The sequence below is a fragment of the Lepidochelys kempii genome, chromosome 2 (assembly GCF_965140285.1).
Source record: "Lepidochelys kempii isolate rLepKem1 chromosome 2, rLepKem1.hap1, whole genome shotgun sequence".
NCBI lineage: Eukaryota > Metazoa > Chordata > Testudines > Cheloniidae > Lepidochelys > Lepidochelys kempii.
This window is the reverse complement of record NC_136381.1, coordinates 216,182,308-216,198,194: the sequence shown is the minus strand read 5'-3', so window position 1 is coordinate 216,198,194 and position 15,887 is coordinate 216,182,308. Positions and strand designations below refer to the sequence as shown.

The following is a 15,887-nucleotide window of genomic DNA, read 5'->3' as shown; positions in this document are numbered from 1 at the left end:
CAAGCACACACAATATAATGAAACTCTAATGTCTTGAATTTAATAATAATAATTTAAAGACTCCAATTTACCACCATTTTGAGACTGGATGGAAATTCATTTAACTTTGAATATGTGGGATGTAAAAATATATGATCACCTATATAGCTTCTGTGTTTAAGGAGATCACCTCTTACTAGGCACAGAGCTCATGTAATGGCTGGGTGGAAAGTTGTTCATTGGACAAAAACCTGCTCCTGTGCTTTATATTCTGCTAAATTACAGTATATCTGAGATTTAGATACCAAGACCCACATTTAAAAATCAAACCTGCTAGTCAGTTCCCCAAATATTTAGGAAAATGTTTCTCAAGTTAATTGTATTTAGAACTGAATATGAAGCACTTCCTTAAAAATCAAAATTAGGTATAAAATATCCACTTCAAGAGCAAGATATAAATACTCCTAATTTCAGGAGAAATGGCAATTTGGCAGTAACATCCAATTTATTTTTCTGAAGCAAAAAAACTTTCACAAGCAAAAAATCTGCCTTTCAACCTAACAACAAACTAAGCAAGTCCCAGGCCTCGTAAGCCTCAGAAATTCAGTCTTAATCTTTGGTGGTGTCCTGTAGACATTTGCTACAGTGATGGAAAGGACTTTACCATCACTGTAATAAATTTACCAAGAGGTGGTAACTAGATCAACAGAAATATTATTCTGTCAACCTAGTGGTATCTATACCAGGGCTGAGGTCAGCTTAACTATGTGTCTCAGCGGTATGAAATTTCACACCCATGAGCACCATAGCTAGGTTGACCTAAGTTTTAGGTGTAGATAATGTCCTAGTATTCAAAGCCCATTCAAATCAAGTCAATGGGAGTCTTTCAATTCACTTCAGCAGGCTTTGGATCAGGCCCTAATAACCTTTCATTACACATTTTGGGCCCACGCATCCTACCATCAGTGGCAAAATATCTCATTGACTTCGCAAAAAGCGAGTCTGGGCCCTTTGCCATTATTATCAGAATAGAAAAGGGGCTCAATCCTCTTGAGGAATGTTTGAATTATTATAACTTACATCCTCAGGTTTATATTTCTAATTATATTATTTTTTTTCACCTTACTTTTGTAATGTGACTAACAGCCCCCATCAGTCACTTACACCATAGACTATCGAAACTCCCTGATCTAACATTTTTAATGCCTATTCTGTCCACATCTATCAAGGGTGCCTTTTCAGATAACCTTGGATGTATAATGGTAAGATGGCCCCTTGTGCAAAGAGGAAAAAGTAGTTAATGAAGGGGAATGATTAAAAAAAAAAAAATGTATTCTTTAACCTTTATCCAGGAAAGCAAGTACAATTTTAGTGAATCGAGTTTTAAAGGTTACAAAAACTTGGGACCTAGAAATAATAAGATTTTTTATTTTAATGCTGCAACAATTCTCCCTCCCTCTGACAATCTTTCATTTTTCTATCTGACCCAGAGATAGTAACTTCCCTATTGATTTCTAATGTTATAGTTCCCCTCTTGCCCTCTTCTACTGTATTAAGACCTCACTAATCATCAAACTGAACTTTGTCCCACACCACAAATAGACTTGACAAAAATAATATTTTGGGATCTGAGGTCAAAACCTTGTGCATTCCTTTGTCTTATTGCATCTGGGCACTCTGCACTGCCCTCCCCACCCCACCACCCCCTGCATTCGAGTCAAACCAGAAACATTTTATAGCGTAACATGCACTAATTAGTTCCTTACTTCTATTTCTACAGATTCGTGCAGCTTCTTGCAGGTGGCCGAGAAAGTTTCTGAAGTGCCAAATTCAAAATACCAAAATTTGTTCTTCATTCTGAAACAGGAAAAAAAAAGAAGAAGAAGAAGCAGCTTATGCAATATCAATATCTGAACAAAAAAGTGATCATCCTGTCTCCCATCATAAGTAATGGCAAAGTCTTGGGAACATGTGCCATCCCATTTGAAATAGATGAGCTCGTAATTTTCAAAGCTTAAATGTTGGTGTCAAGTTGTATGATATCCCCTAAAGCGATAACAGGAATGAGTGGAACTGACAGGTTCAAATGTTCCTTTGACTTTTCTATTTTAGTGACAATCAGAATTTTTTTTGTCACTTAACCAGTGACATGCCTCAGAAAATTTACTGATTCTTATTTCATGTCTTACACTCTGGTGGTTTAGAGTTCAAATCCCTATTCCACAGAATTCTAGCATATGGAAGTAGCGGAGATCCTCAGGATGAAACAGAGGTAAGACAAGAATTAAGTCTGTCCCAAGCCACTTGAGTGATTCTAGTTCATTATCACAAATAAGATATTGAAAGAAAATCAAAATTCCTGCCCTAATATCTCCTCAGATATTTTGCTGTTTGACAGCTGACACATAAAATGGGGCATGGAATTTGCATTTTGAAGTTAATTACTGGATTCTAGGGTAAAATAAAAGCAGATGAAAATCTATATTGAAAATATACAGGATAGCATGAAACCTGTGGGGACATTACACCTGTGTAGCCTCCCAAATGTATAATGAAGCTCGCACTTCTATTTTAATAGTTTTATTGTACAGTGTTAAATATAATCAGTACATCAGTAATACCACTTCATATAACTAAAAGCAGTTTTGTATAACCAGAATGAAACTTTAATTATTCTGTGACAAAAAGAGAAACTATCCTTCTAAAAAAAACCCCAAAACCCAAGTTAGACTTCATTATTCACATTTAAGAATCAGACATGAATATAGTGCATTCAGCTGTAATTGTCATTCTTTGGTACAAACACAGTACACTGCACTTTGAACTAGAATTTGGCTAATCCTGCATCAGTGCAAAAGTCAGAAGGTGGATATAGATAGATCAAGTTATAAAATCTGCCAGCTATAGTGTTGCTCTCACCCGACCAGCTCCGTAGAAAGTGACAGCCAATTAAAGGCAATGTGGAGGGATACTACATTAGTTGTCATTCCCAGAAACCTGCTGATAAAAGTGTTAGACAGAATCCTGCCTGGTGCACCAGGGGAGTGACACAAGAGTGTCCCTACTAGAGTCTGGAATAGGGTGTAGAGATCTACTCCAAGATACCAAACTATAAGGAGAGCGAGCTGACATATTGCTGTAAAACAGTGTAACCTTTTTCAAAAAGGGCTTTTACACGGATGATTTGAAAGTCTTGGAAAACAATTTTCAGCACTGAACTCTACATTAAATGTCAATCTGCTCTGTCTGTGAGAACAGAGACATGCTTCAAAGAGCAACTCTAACAAGCAGTATGAAACTATTTCAGGTGACAGTATTTTCAGAAATAGCTATATGGCTAGATTTTCAAAAGAGCCCCTATTTGGTACCCTTGTTTGTAAGCACAAATGATAGATAATAATATCCTCAAAATAATACCTGTCTCTTACATAGCACTTTTTATCAGTGGCTCTCAAAACGCTTAACAATCTTTAATGTATTTCTCCTCACAACACCCCTGTGACGTAGGGATGCCTTTTGTGAGCCACAATGGGGACTTAGGTTGGTTTAACAATGTCACTCGGTTGTGGATTTTCCACACCCTTGAGCAACATAGCTGGGTTGATGTAATTTTCTAGTATAGAACAGCCTTTAGTTTCCCCACGTAGTCAAGCCCTTTCTCGCCTTTGTTCCTTGGAGCCTCGCGGCTGGTGAACACCCTTAAGAGACATAGCTATGCCAGCCTAATCTCTGGTGTAGACAACAATAGGTCAATGTACGAATTCTTCTGTCAATCTAGCTATCACCTCACAGGAAGATGGATTAACTACAGTGATGGGAGAACCTCTCTCGTCACTTTAGTGAGTGTCTACAATTGAAGTGCTCCTGTGGCACAGCTGAAGCGCTGCAGCTGTGCTGCTGGAGCATTTTAAGCATAGACATACCCTAGTACTGGAACATGGTGTGATAAGTGGGACCATCTTCTAAAACATGTTTGAAACAAGTTGGCAGCACAGCATGGGAAAGCTCGCACTGACATCACCTGTACTATTCTTGTACTGGAGATAAATCGCAGACTTTTGTCTCTAGTTCTCCCAAGCCAACACCTTGCACAAGAGCTACATTCACTTAATTAAAAAAGAAAAAAGCACAGAGCACTATTTTCATCCAAGAATCTAGTGAGTTTGCTTAAGCTGGCTATGCTACAGCTTTGCATTATTATCAGTTAATTAGAAACCCCCAATTGCTAAAATTATTTTATGTAACCTTTCTGATTAGGAAATTACAAGGCATATTATTGGGAAAATAGCCCTATATCTAAATATGGAAATAATACATGTTTTATTATACACCAGAAGAGCACATGCACTGCATCTCATTATGCAATCAGTCAAACAAAATGGATTAATACATTAATTGTGTTCATAAAAAGGGGTCAGCCAATGACAAAGTATATCTTCAAATTAAAAAAAAAAATACAAAAACCCCATTCTCTGACCTAAAAAGTATTATACACAAGGCTATTAGCCTTGCCTATTATTAAGGTTGCCTAAGAATTCCCATTATAAGACCCTATTTTTAGTTGCTTACAACTTTGCCCAACTTTAACCATTTGGACTGAAATTTTCCATACTGGGTGTCTGCCTCAGGCTAGTATTGTTTTGTTTTTTTATTTAAGATAAAATGGTTCAGCTTCTGCCAGTGAGGCTTGGGACAAGACGCATTTTACTCATGTTAAAAAATTCTGAAGACTTTCTCCTTGAAAAGCTATAGTATCTTTCTTTGGAGCAGGGGCTTCAAATTTGTCACAGCAGTTGTCTTTGTGGCAGGAATGTGTCTTTTGCCATCTCCATGAAAATCCACTCCAAATTTGACCAAGTTATAAGCATCTGAAAAATTGCAGTTTGCACATGCTCAGTAGAAATTGCTTACCTTTTCGCAGTTATACTCCCTGAAGATTCCACCTACACTGAGCCTAGGGCTGAACAGGACTTTTCTTGAAATTAAAGCTCTGGGATGCTGTGGCCAAAGCCAATCAAGGAACCTGAACTGAGAGGAGGGAGACTCTCTGTCATGAGCTCTCAGTGGTCCCTCTGCTGGGGCCAGGCAGTCTGAGGGAGGAATTTTTCTGATTCAAATGCAGAGGGAACAAGAGCTACTGAAGTGGAAGGTGGCAGAGTAAACAAGAACAAAGAGGGGGAGGAGGAGGGTCAGAAACTTGTCTATGTCTAGTTGGCAGCCGGTGTCAAGTGGAGTGCCCCAGGGGTCGGTCCTGGGGCCGGTTTTGTTCAATATCTTCATAAATGATCTGGAGGATGGTGTAGATTGCACTCTCAGTAAATTTGCGGATGATACTAAACTGGGAGGAGTGGTAGATACGCTGGAGGGGAGGGATAGGATACAGAAGGACCTAGACAAATTGGAGGATTGGGCCAAAAGAAATCTGATGAGGTTCAATAAGGATAAGTGCAGGGTCCTGCACTTAGGACGGAAGAATCCAATGCACCGCTACAGACTAGGGGCCGAATGGCTAGGCAGCAGTTCTGCGGAAAAGGACCTAGGGGTGACAGTGGATGAGAAGCTGGATATGAGTCAGCAGTGTGCCCTTGTTGCCAAGAAGGCCAATGGCATTTTGGGATGTATAAGTAGGGGCATAGCGAGCAGATCGAGGGACGTGATCTTTCCCCTCTATTCGACATTGGTGAGGCCTCAACTGGAGTACTGTGTCCAGTTTTGGGCCCCACACTACAAGAAGGATGTGGATAAATTGGAGAGAGTCCAGCGAAGGGCAACAAAAATGATTAGGGGTCTAGAACACATGACTTATGAGGAGAGGCTGAGGGAGCTGGGATTGTTTAGTCTGCAGAAGAGAAGAATGAGGGGGGATTTGATAGCTGCTTTCAACTACCTGAAAGGAGGTTCCAAAGAGGATGGCTCTAGACTGTTATCAATGGTAGCAGATGACAGAACGAGGAGAAATGGTCTCAAGTTGCAGTGGGGGAGGTTTAGATTGGATATTAGGAAAAACTTTTTCATTATGAGGGTGGTGAAACACTGGAATGCGTTACCTAGGGAGGTGGTAGAATCTCCTTCCTTAGAGGTTTTTAAGGTCAGGCTTGACAAAGCCCTGGCTGGGATGATTTAACTGGGAATTGGTCCTGCTTCGAGCAGGGGGTTGGACTAGATGACCTTCTGGGGTCCCTTCCAACCCTGATATTCTATGATTCTATGAAACTTGTACTGGAAGGTAGCAGGGGGGAGAAGGAAATTGGGACTGGAAGTTGGCACATGAGGGAGACTGGGACCAGCTGGGTAAGGAGACTGGAAGCCAGAGGCAGAAATGGAGATTGGATGATGAGCTCCTGGGAGACCTGGACTGGTTGTGCAAGGAAACTGGAGCTTAGAACCTGAGGGGGCAGGCAGAGGAGGTGAGGGGAAGAGGAGACAGATCTGATGAAGAGCTGTTGTGTGTGAGGAGAAGTAGGGCTGGCTGGGCAATGAGACTAGAATAAAGAGCCAGAGATGTGAGGGAGACTGAGAATGAGACAGAGAGCCCGGCAAAGAGCAAGAGGATACGAAGTGGCAAATTTCCATAAACGAGACACCTACTTGAGAGAAGTAGAGCTATGGCGGAGCATTGTGGTGAAAAAGTGGAGGCCAGAGTGAGGGAAAGAGGTGAATATCAGTAAGAGATAAGAACTCCAAAATAAATGTAAAAAGAAAAGGAGTACTTGTGGCACCTTAGAGACTAACCAATTTATTTGAGCATAAGCTTTCGTGAGCTACAGCTCACTTCATAAATTGGTTAGTCTCTAAGGTGCCACAAGTACTCCTTTTCTTTTTGAAAATAAATGTACACAATTTATATCATATTACAGAGAGAAAACAAAGATAAAATAGGGAGAGGGAAAAAGGCTGAACCAGGGAAGTTAAAGAGGAGGGAAAAATAAACTGAAAAGACTGAAGTATGAAGAATTTTTGTTTTGGTTCGGTTTGTCTTTAAGGTCTGAAAAGTGAGAGTAAAACATTAAAAATTAACATGGGAATATAGAAATTGCCATACTGCAGCAAACCAGTGATAATGTATCCCAATATTCTGTACTTAACAGCGTCCAGTACCAGAGGCTTCAGAGGAAAGTCCAAGAATCTCTCTAGTGGACAGTTACGGAATAATTTGACTATAAGAGAAGTTTTTCCCTAACTTCAGGCAGATAGTAATTCGCTTCGACCATAAAGCATGAGGGAATATAAAAAGAGATTGTAAAAAACTACGGGCAATCTTTAATTTTATATTTTTTTGGAAAATTTGTTACCAAGTGATAATCTACGTGCGTGTGCACCTCATGCAATTCCGCTGACTTATCAGAATTTGGCCTCTTACATCTCACTGTATTTTTATTTTATGATATCTATTGTGAACATTAACACCACCCATCCAGAAACTGTAGTGCTGGCCCCTAACCCAAAGAAGAAGAAAATTCTGAAACCTAAGCAGCTGCAAAACCTTCCATCCCCAAACGTGAAGGTTATGGGAAATGCCGAGGGCCTCAAACATCTGAATGTACTCAAGATTCTGCAAACGCTTTCCAGCTGCAGTTTAAGGTGTTGCAGGTTTGGGATCGGGCTACCCGAGTGACTGGATCTGATAAATTAAAATACATACATGGATAAATAAGTAATATAAAACCTACAGCTAACACTGTATGACACAACTATCGTGTTTTATATTTTTGGTAAAATGACTTAAGTGATCATTTTTATTTCAATAAAAAAAACAAATACTCTTCAGCTGCTAAAAATTAATCAATATTTGGTCATTTCATACGTATAAATGTTAAGGATTTTTTTTTTAAAATAGTCCTGACTTTCTTATAGCAGTGTTCAATAGACAACATATTTTCCATCTTTTCTCATTGTTCATAGATCTATTATCTAGGTAATTTTATACTTAGGTAAAATGATTTCATTGTAGCACATAATATATATTAATAAGATTGTATGACTTTTTCTAATGTTCTTCTTTCCAGTTCTGTATTAACAATCATATAATTCCTGTTCTCCTTTATAATGAATCATATGCAAAGGTAAGGAAATAGCCAGTGGAGATGCACATCCATAAAAGATTTATGGGTGTCTGGCAAGATTTTAATAGGTACCTCTTTGCCAACTTTTTCTTTCCCATTACCAACTACACTTATGGCAAATCAGTGTTAATCTCCTACAGTATATAGTATAAGCATAGATTGTACAGATACATAGCTAAATTCCTAAGCACTATGCAGGGACAGCTGCAAACTAGATTTGCACAGTACACAAATCAGTCTAAGGCATCCATATGATCACAACTATATTATAGATGATCAGATGTAAATTTACCATATAAAAATGGCTATGCCATTCAAAAAGATTATGCCATTGACTTATGCTATCACTAAGTAGTCCCACAGCTGCTTTTTCAGCAATTTATCAGTATTTCACTCCATAACTATCTTACATTGCAATTTATTTTGTTCTGTAACCTGCATTTGTATATTCTGCTCTTTGACAATCCCTGCTATACTATGCACAACCCTGTCATCTTCCCACTTTTTCCAGCTCTCTGCCCATCTCCCTTCTGTTCCTGTGATCCACACCTCCATATATCACCAATTAACATCCATTTTCAACCTCCTTACTGATGGAGGAGGCCCTGCCTCCATGCTTGTTCTCACACCCAACCATGATCTTCCTCTCCATCACTTTGCTAACTCCAATAGCTTCTTGGTCCCATACGTATTTCCTCTTTTGTTATTTTACTCTGAGTTGCCTATTCCTCCTCAAAAAGCACGCTGCCACCTGTGACCTCCTCCCATCCCATTCCTTCCATCACTAGCCATATCTGAAACCCAACTGTTACCCTCTGTCTTACTTATGAGGCTTCCCACATATTCTGCTCATCCTATAGTCTGAGAGACTTAAGTGGTGGATAAGACCAATGCTGGCCTCTACGTAGGAATGAATTTTATCCTAAAATACTATTCAGAAAGTAGGTATTTTAATAGATAAGCAACATGGGTCAATCATTATAAGATTTGTTGTGCAGGATACTGGAACTTTTCTAGTCACCGGATGGCTTGACGATTTCAGAGTCATACCTCTGAATACACCAGTGCTGTGTTGATATGCAACATGACACATTGTGTTGTTTAACTGGGAAAAAAGATGACATCTTTCTCCAAGGATTATAGAGATGTGTTACTCTCAACTGGCATAAGTTAATAGGAGGTTAAACTAGAGCACTTGGCATATAAACCTGTAATGACAAAGCAGTATGGTATCTAAATGATAGGATTTTAACAGAGACTCCCCACATAACCAAACTGGCTTTCTGATCTGTGATGTTACCTTCAGAAGCAAATGCCAGGATTCCTCATTTCAGTCAGATATTTATTTCAGCCTTAAAAACAATGATCAATGTGGTTGAAAATGTGTGTATATATATATATATATATATACACACACACATATACACACACACACCAATAATCAATACGTTTACTGTGTTTATTACTATAAACTATATCATACACCTTTACCACACTATACCATGCTCTAACTATTCTGGGTCTGTTACCCACCACGAAGATTCCTACGCCTTACAATTTATATATATTTATCCTGATATTTCCTGTTACTTTCTCTCCCAATTCCCTAGTCTTGGGAGCAGATGCTGATGTACCAATGACTCATTAATCTGAAGAGGTTTTTAATATGAACAAAAATGAAGTCTGTAAACTAATTCACATTTAACAGGCCTGTCTATACCAGAGAATCAATAAAGCACTGTTTGAAAACCTCTATGTGTATGTTATAATAGACCAAATAGTTTAGAACAAGGTACAGAACTACACATTTCATCTTTAAATTATGTCAGAGGACTAAAACAATTTTCCTTTTTTTCACCCTAATATCCTGGTATGTAAAAGCAGATATGACACTGAGTACTACTTAAATTCATGAAACCATTGTTATAGTTCTCCAAAGGTTTAGGGACAGGTTTATAGGAAGAATCTTGTGGCTGGCTGCTGCAGCTGCATGAAACTCACTATATTCTAGAATTAAAAATGCATAAAGCAGTTTTATGAACTGCTTCCCTGTAAAGTAGGTCCATATGGAATTCATTATTCCGTCCCTCTGCCCAGCCGTGTTTAACTCTCATTGATGAATTTAAGTAGCCCAGTGATGTTCAATTGGGAAGAAAGGTTAAAAGATCTGAAACACCTTTAAAAAGGATTGACAGTCCTTCCAAATAGAAAACAGAACAAGAAAGAAAAATTACTGAAAGGACACAAAGCAGTTACAGCAAATTCCAGGACCTAGAAAGAACCCCTTCCATATACACAAGGGGGCATCCTCCTCACGTGTACCTCCGCCAGCCTGTATAGAAGAGGAGGAGGGCTGCCCATGGCACTATCTCTCCGCTTTAGGATCCCTGCAGAAACTGCTTTGGAGCTTGACAGGGCTCGAATTCTGCTGGGCTTTGGTGCAGGCCTAGGGACGTAGCAGGAGAACCCCCAGCATTCTGTCTGAGAGTTAATAGACCCTTAGAGCTCCATTATTCCCTTTGGTCCCCTCTTGCCCTGCTGCAGGGGAACTCAGACAATAGTGAACGACTTCCGCAGGAGCGATGCAGCCAGGTATTGGAGGGAGGGGGGAAATGTTGCTGGAGTACGGGGCAGGTATCCTTGTGGATGGGTCCTGCACCACTGGACTTAGTGAATGTGTCCTTCTCTGCAGATTGTGTGGTTATGTGGGTTTGGGAGGGTCCATCACCTTGAAGCTCCATTGCCCCCAGGTCTGATCCCCTTGAAAAGATGATTTAAGGCAGTGGTTCTCAACCTATTTATCATTGTGGGCCACATATGCAGCCCACAATGTGTTATGTAGGACACAGGTTGAGAACCACAGCGCACCCCTTTCCCCCCACTAGTTCCTCCCTACAGAGACCCATATGCCCAGCACCCCGCCCAGAGACCCCTCCACAGAACTGGACTAGGAGTATAGGCCCAGGTGTGGGGCCAGACAGCTGGTCTCCGCACCCCACCACTCAGAGCTGGGCAGCCGAGACCCAGACCACAGACATCCAGGATCCAGATTTTTTTAAACCACACAGCTGGGCCACAGCCATGTGTTAATTGGGCCGCATGTGGCCTACAGGCCGTGGGTTGAGAACCACTGATTTCAGCAAATCTCTGCAGATCAGCTATGCCACGGTTCTTCAGTATTTGTAGTTTGGTAGCACATAGAGGCTCCAGCTAAGATCAGGACCTCTTTGAGCTGGACACTGTACAGACACATAGCAAGAGACAGTTCTTGCTTTGAAGGTCATACAGTCTAAATACACAAAACAGTCAAAGAGTGATAGAAAGGAAGAATTACTACCCGCAACCCTCTTTTACAGATTGCATACTGAGGCACAGAGAGATTAAGTGATTTATCACAGAGGGCATCTGAGGCAGGGCTGGAAATTGAACCAAGATCACCAGAATCCTAATCCAATGCTTTATTCACTTCCTCTCAGAGCTTTTCTTCCTCTCTAGCTTTCTCCCATGGGTTTTCCCAAAAGGGGGTGGGAGCTGACCCTTATGTTCTGGGAATTTATGGGTTGTTTTGCTTTACTGTTTCCTAGAACATAGTTTTGGCTATTTCTGAGATACAGAACACTCCTTACAGGAATGACAAATGAACCATGTTAGAAAGACATGGCTACAATAACACTGCATACAAATAAACCATGTTACATATAAAAGTATGTCATATAATTCACATGAATTTCTTCAGAAACAAGCAAACATTATCAATAGATACCCCTTTGAGTAGTGGGTCCCAATAATTTTAAGCAATAGTTTATTCTGCAGTAATTTAAATACTCACTGTGTGGCCAATTGTGGCCCAAAATACTGTTATATAAATATTCCCCACATGCAGAGTTATTCTGGGCATCTTCAGTATGACAGAAGGTCTTTACTTAGTGAAACCAAAGCTTAGCACCATATGTGTCCATGGTGGCTATATAAATAATAAATTCTTCTACTACAGCTCTTTACCACATCACTGTTTGAAATAAAAAATCTCAAAAACTTCCCACACTTAAATGGACCTTATAGGATGAGGTAAAATGACAAGGAGGGAGTAAAGCACAGAATACCACAGTTTCTCTCTCTCTCTCTTTATGAAGCTAAATGATTATTAGTGATTCTCTCTCTTGAAAATCTAGTTGTTGGATGGTTGACAAATACATGCTCAAACAACTGTCCACTAGATATGCACAGCTGTACATGCACTGCTGTTAATTCCTCTACAATCTACACCATTTCGCTATTGCTTTGTTGTTACGTAGGGTGGGCTTGGAGGGTATAACAGATATGTAGCCACCTAGTATTTCACAGTTGTCACTGTAATGCACCACATTGGAATCACACCCAGATACCTACACCTCCTCTGTGTTCAAAGAGAAAGGAGGACAAGCCAGCTTCCTGATCACGCTCTACCCATTCTTCTTCCCACATACACATCTGGTGGGGGACAGGGAAGGGGAAGAGTCATAGAAATCCCACAGAGGCAGACTGCTTTCCCCTTTGCACTGCTATGCAGAGCATACGCATAGGGAGCACACTCTTACTTTACGAGTGTGCATGCATAGGACATGCCACATCCAAGATATAAATTGAGCCCTGGTGCTTATCAATTATCATCAATCTATAAAGTGAGGACGTTCATTAACCCTTCTGGCTAAGAAAGTATTAAAGAGACAATGCTATGTTTATCCTTATGAAAAAACTCTATAGAATGTGAGAGATGAAACCAATGGGGCTCATGTAAGATGGTGGCCAGATCTACCTGCCCAGCTACAGTTCCTTTGATCTGGGGTTTTCTTTCTTCATTTAGTAACACTGTTTCAACCAAAACCATCTCCCAAAAGTCCTCATTGTCCCCAAAGGGTCTTCTCTTAGCTCTTAGTCCCCCGGGTTTCTCAGCCTTCCCCAGCAGAGGCTTCCACCCGAGCCAGCTCCTTCTCCCTCCAGATGTCCTCCTCTCAGGCCTCCTGCCTGACAGGTGCAAGAGCCACCTTCCAAGTCATTCCCCAAGCTTGGGTCTCTTGTATCTGCTCTTCTGCCTAAAAGCCAGGTAGGTTTATAAATGATTTCCTGTGGGGCACATGACTAAGAGTAAGCAGATGATCGGAAACTAGAGTTCCCAGTTTTAAAAGGCCATCACAGGATCACTGGGGCATGGATATGCACCCCGAAGCCCAAGCTCTGCTATAGTACCATAGAAATGACTAAAAAATAGCCCTATATAAATTGCACAGGAAATGATATCTTTTCCATTGAAGTCTTATACCACCTTACAGAATGTAATAGGGAACTACCTCCCTGCTATGGAATTGTATAGGCTGGTGAAACAATTCTATACTCTACTGAATTCTTCAGGACTTTTCCACAAGTATACAAACAAAGATCAATTTTTAGAAAGCTACTATACTTCTAACTTTTAGGTAATCATATACTGAAGGAATGCTAAATGTAGTTTGAGTGTCTAATGGGACTCTTTTTGCAGCCAGAGTACTAGTGAAGAACCATCCTTTGTGAGAGATAATTCTAAGCTATCAAGTAAGCCTAGTAATTAGACCTGTGCTTCTACCTAAATTATATTTGTCTTCTTCAGTGCCTCTGTGGTTTTACTTCTTGTACTGTAACTCCATATTGCATTTCTAATCATTACTTCACCCCTGCTTTTTAAAATGTATCACAGCTCTGTGATACCAGCTGTTGTTTTCTTTCCTAATGAACTTCACTTGCAGAAAAGGATTTAAATTTCTTTGAACCTCATACTTACTCACTGTGAGTCTCTCTTTTTAAGCTCCCAAGACAAAAGGAAAATGAGCTGTCTCACACTTAGCCCTGAAGCCAGTGATACTTTGGGAGTTAAACTTGATAAAGAACTCATGCATTAGGTAATGGGGCCACAATCACCTTTTAATTCTTTTCCAGCTTAGGAGATTTAAGGTTTATTTATATGAAATTTATATGCACTGGTGTAACTTAAACTGGTTTTTAAACCGAAATAATTAAAGCAGTGCAAAGGGCTGCATGGACATACTTAAGCACTGATCCTGAATGGAACTATGGTACTACACAAAGTTAAGCACATGCTTAAGTGGGGAGGATCAGGGCCTTATTTCAGTGGAAGAGTGACTTGTTTGGTTTAGTTAAACCAGTTCCTAATTGACTTAAGCTAAACCAAAACCAAACAATTCAAACCAAAATTAGAGTGTCCACACAGTCTTTTGCACCAGTTTAACGATATAAGTTTAAATAAATACATTAAGTAATTCTGGTGCAACTTTCCTGTTTAGACAAGCCTCTGTCCACCACAGGATAGAACCACATACCAGTTCCTAACATACATAGTTCTTAGTGAACAGTCGCAGATAAGCAAGAAAGCGTAAATTATCAGCACATAAATTACTGCAGTACTGGCCCCACAGTAATTACATGAGAGATGCAGCAAACGGTCCCACTAGCAAAAATAGCAGTGCAAAGCTCATAGAATTTAGCTTGCAAGCTTACAGGTTTGGCCTTCTTTCAACAAGTCAAAGCTCAAAAGGAAATAAGTATATATCATCTGAGCCTCTAAAATAGCTCTAAGATATTTCTCTCCCCATAAGCTTTTGAAATAATTGTAGAAAGTTTGTACTTCTACTCTCAGGTGTTCAAGGGTGCACTATTGTTATTGTTTTGTGAGAGAGGTGCGGGTTTTTTTTTTAAAAAATATGGGTCTTCCACCATTAGCATTTAATGGTGGATTGGTTGATGAGTAGGTTGAAATGTATACTCAGATTCTTAGCTTCTCTGTTGGTGCTTTGCACCAGCCCACGGGTGCAAAGGGACTGTACGCTCAGCAGAGCTGACGATGGGAGGATTCTTGTTGAAAGCAACTACTCGAATGGCTTCTAGGCCATACAAATGCAACTGACTGATTATGTGGGCATAGACAGGGAAAAGGAGTATGGGTGAAGCATGTCTGTGCTCTGGCAATCCCCAGTTGACAGATATGGCTGTAGGGGACTGCTCTAAATTATGTTAGGGATTGGCCCATCAAATGAATGGGCCCAGGATCAGCAAGAGAGGGGTGTGTGTGTGTGGGGGGGGGGGAGATGGTGAACTTAGCTTAAAACAGTCAGACACAGACCAGGATCTCAGCTGTAATTCTTAGATTAAAAGCATCATAATTCACAAAACTTGCTTATGTTTAAGCCTCAGAAGTGGCCAATCCTAACTATAGACTTCAGGTAAGCGAAACTCTTGTGTTATATAGCAGACATGGAAATAAGAGACAAATCACATTGGCAAAGATGGTTTAAAAGAAAGTTAAGAGTGAAAACTGGAGTGAGAAAAATACAAACCAAGAGCACTTCCAGGAAAATAGAAATATTAGACGCTTCTTGGGAAAAGAAATAGTATTTAATGGACTGCAGGTGGAATATTCACGAATTGCTTCCTACAAGCTTTCCTAAGTAGAAATTGTAGGCTGTGTGTGTGCTATTAATATAGAAATAGGAGATTTGTATATTAACATTCATGCCAAGCTCCATAATAAAACTTCAAAGAACTTTTTTCTTCCATTGACTTTTCTTACATACCCTCTATGTTCACAATAAACTTGGCAGTTTTTAAATAAAGCTGATTCACTTGCCAGCCATGTTCTCTGTAGCTTTTCCAGTGCTTGAAACAATCACCACACTTTTTTCTTCTTAAGAGCATTCAGTGCTTTTACAAACTTCGTGCTCAGTGAGAATTTTTTAAAATTTGTCTGTGTTAATGTTTGGGTTCTCAACCTCATCCCACTTTTTGTCTGAATTGTTCCTTTCTTAGAGTTACATATTT

At 39.9% G+C, this 15,887-nt stretch overlaps 1 protein-coding gene across 2 annotated transcripts in view; it reads right to left on the bottom strand.

Moving 5' to 3' along the window:
- Positions 1 to 15,887, bottom strand: part of DGKB (diacylglycerol kinase beta) — a 452,380-nt gene that overhangs the window by 105,023 nt on the left and 331,470 nt on the right. For both annotated transcript variants that reach the window (XM_073333808.2, XM_073333809.2), the window contains exon 21: positions 1,746 to 1,836. In XM_073333808.2, the coding sequence (XP_073189909.1) occupies positions 1,746 to 1,836 (91 nt within the window). The remainder of the gene's footprint in view (positions 1 to 1,745; positions 1,837 to 15,887) is intronic.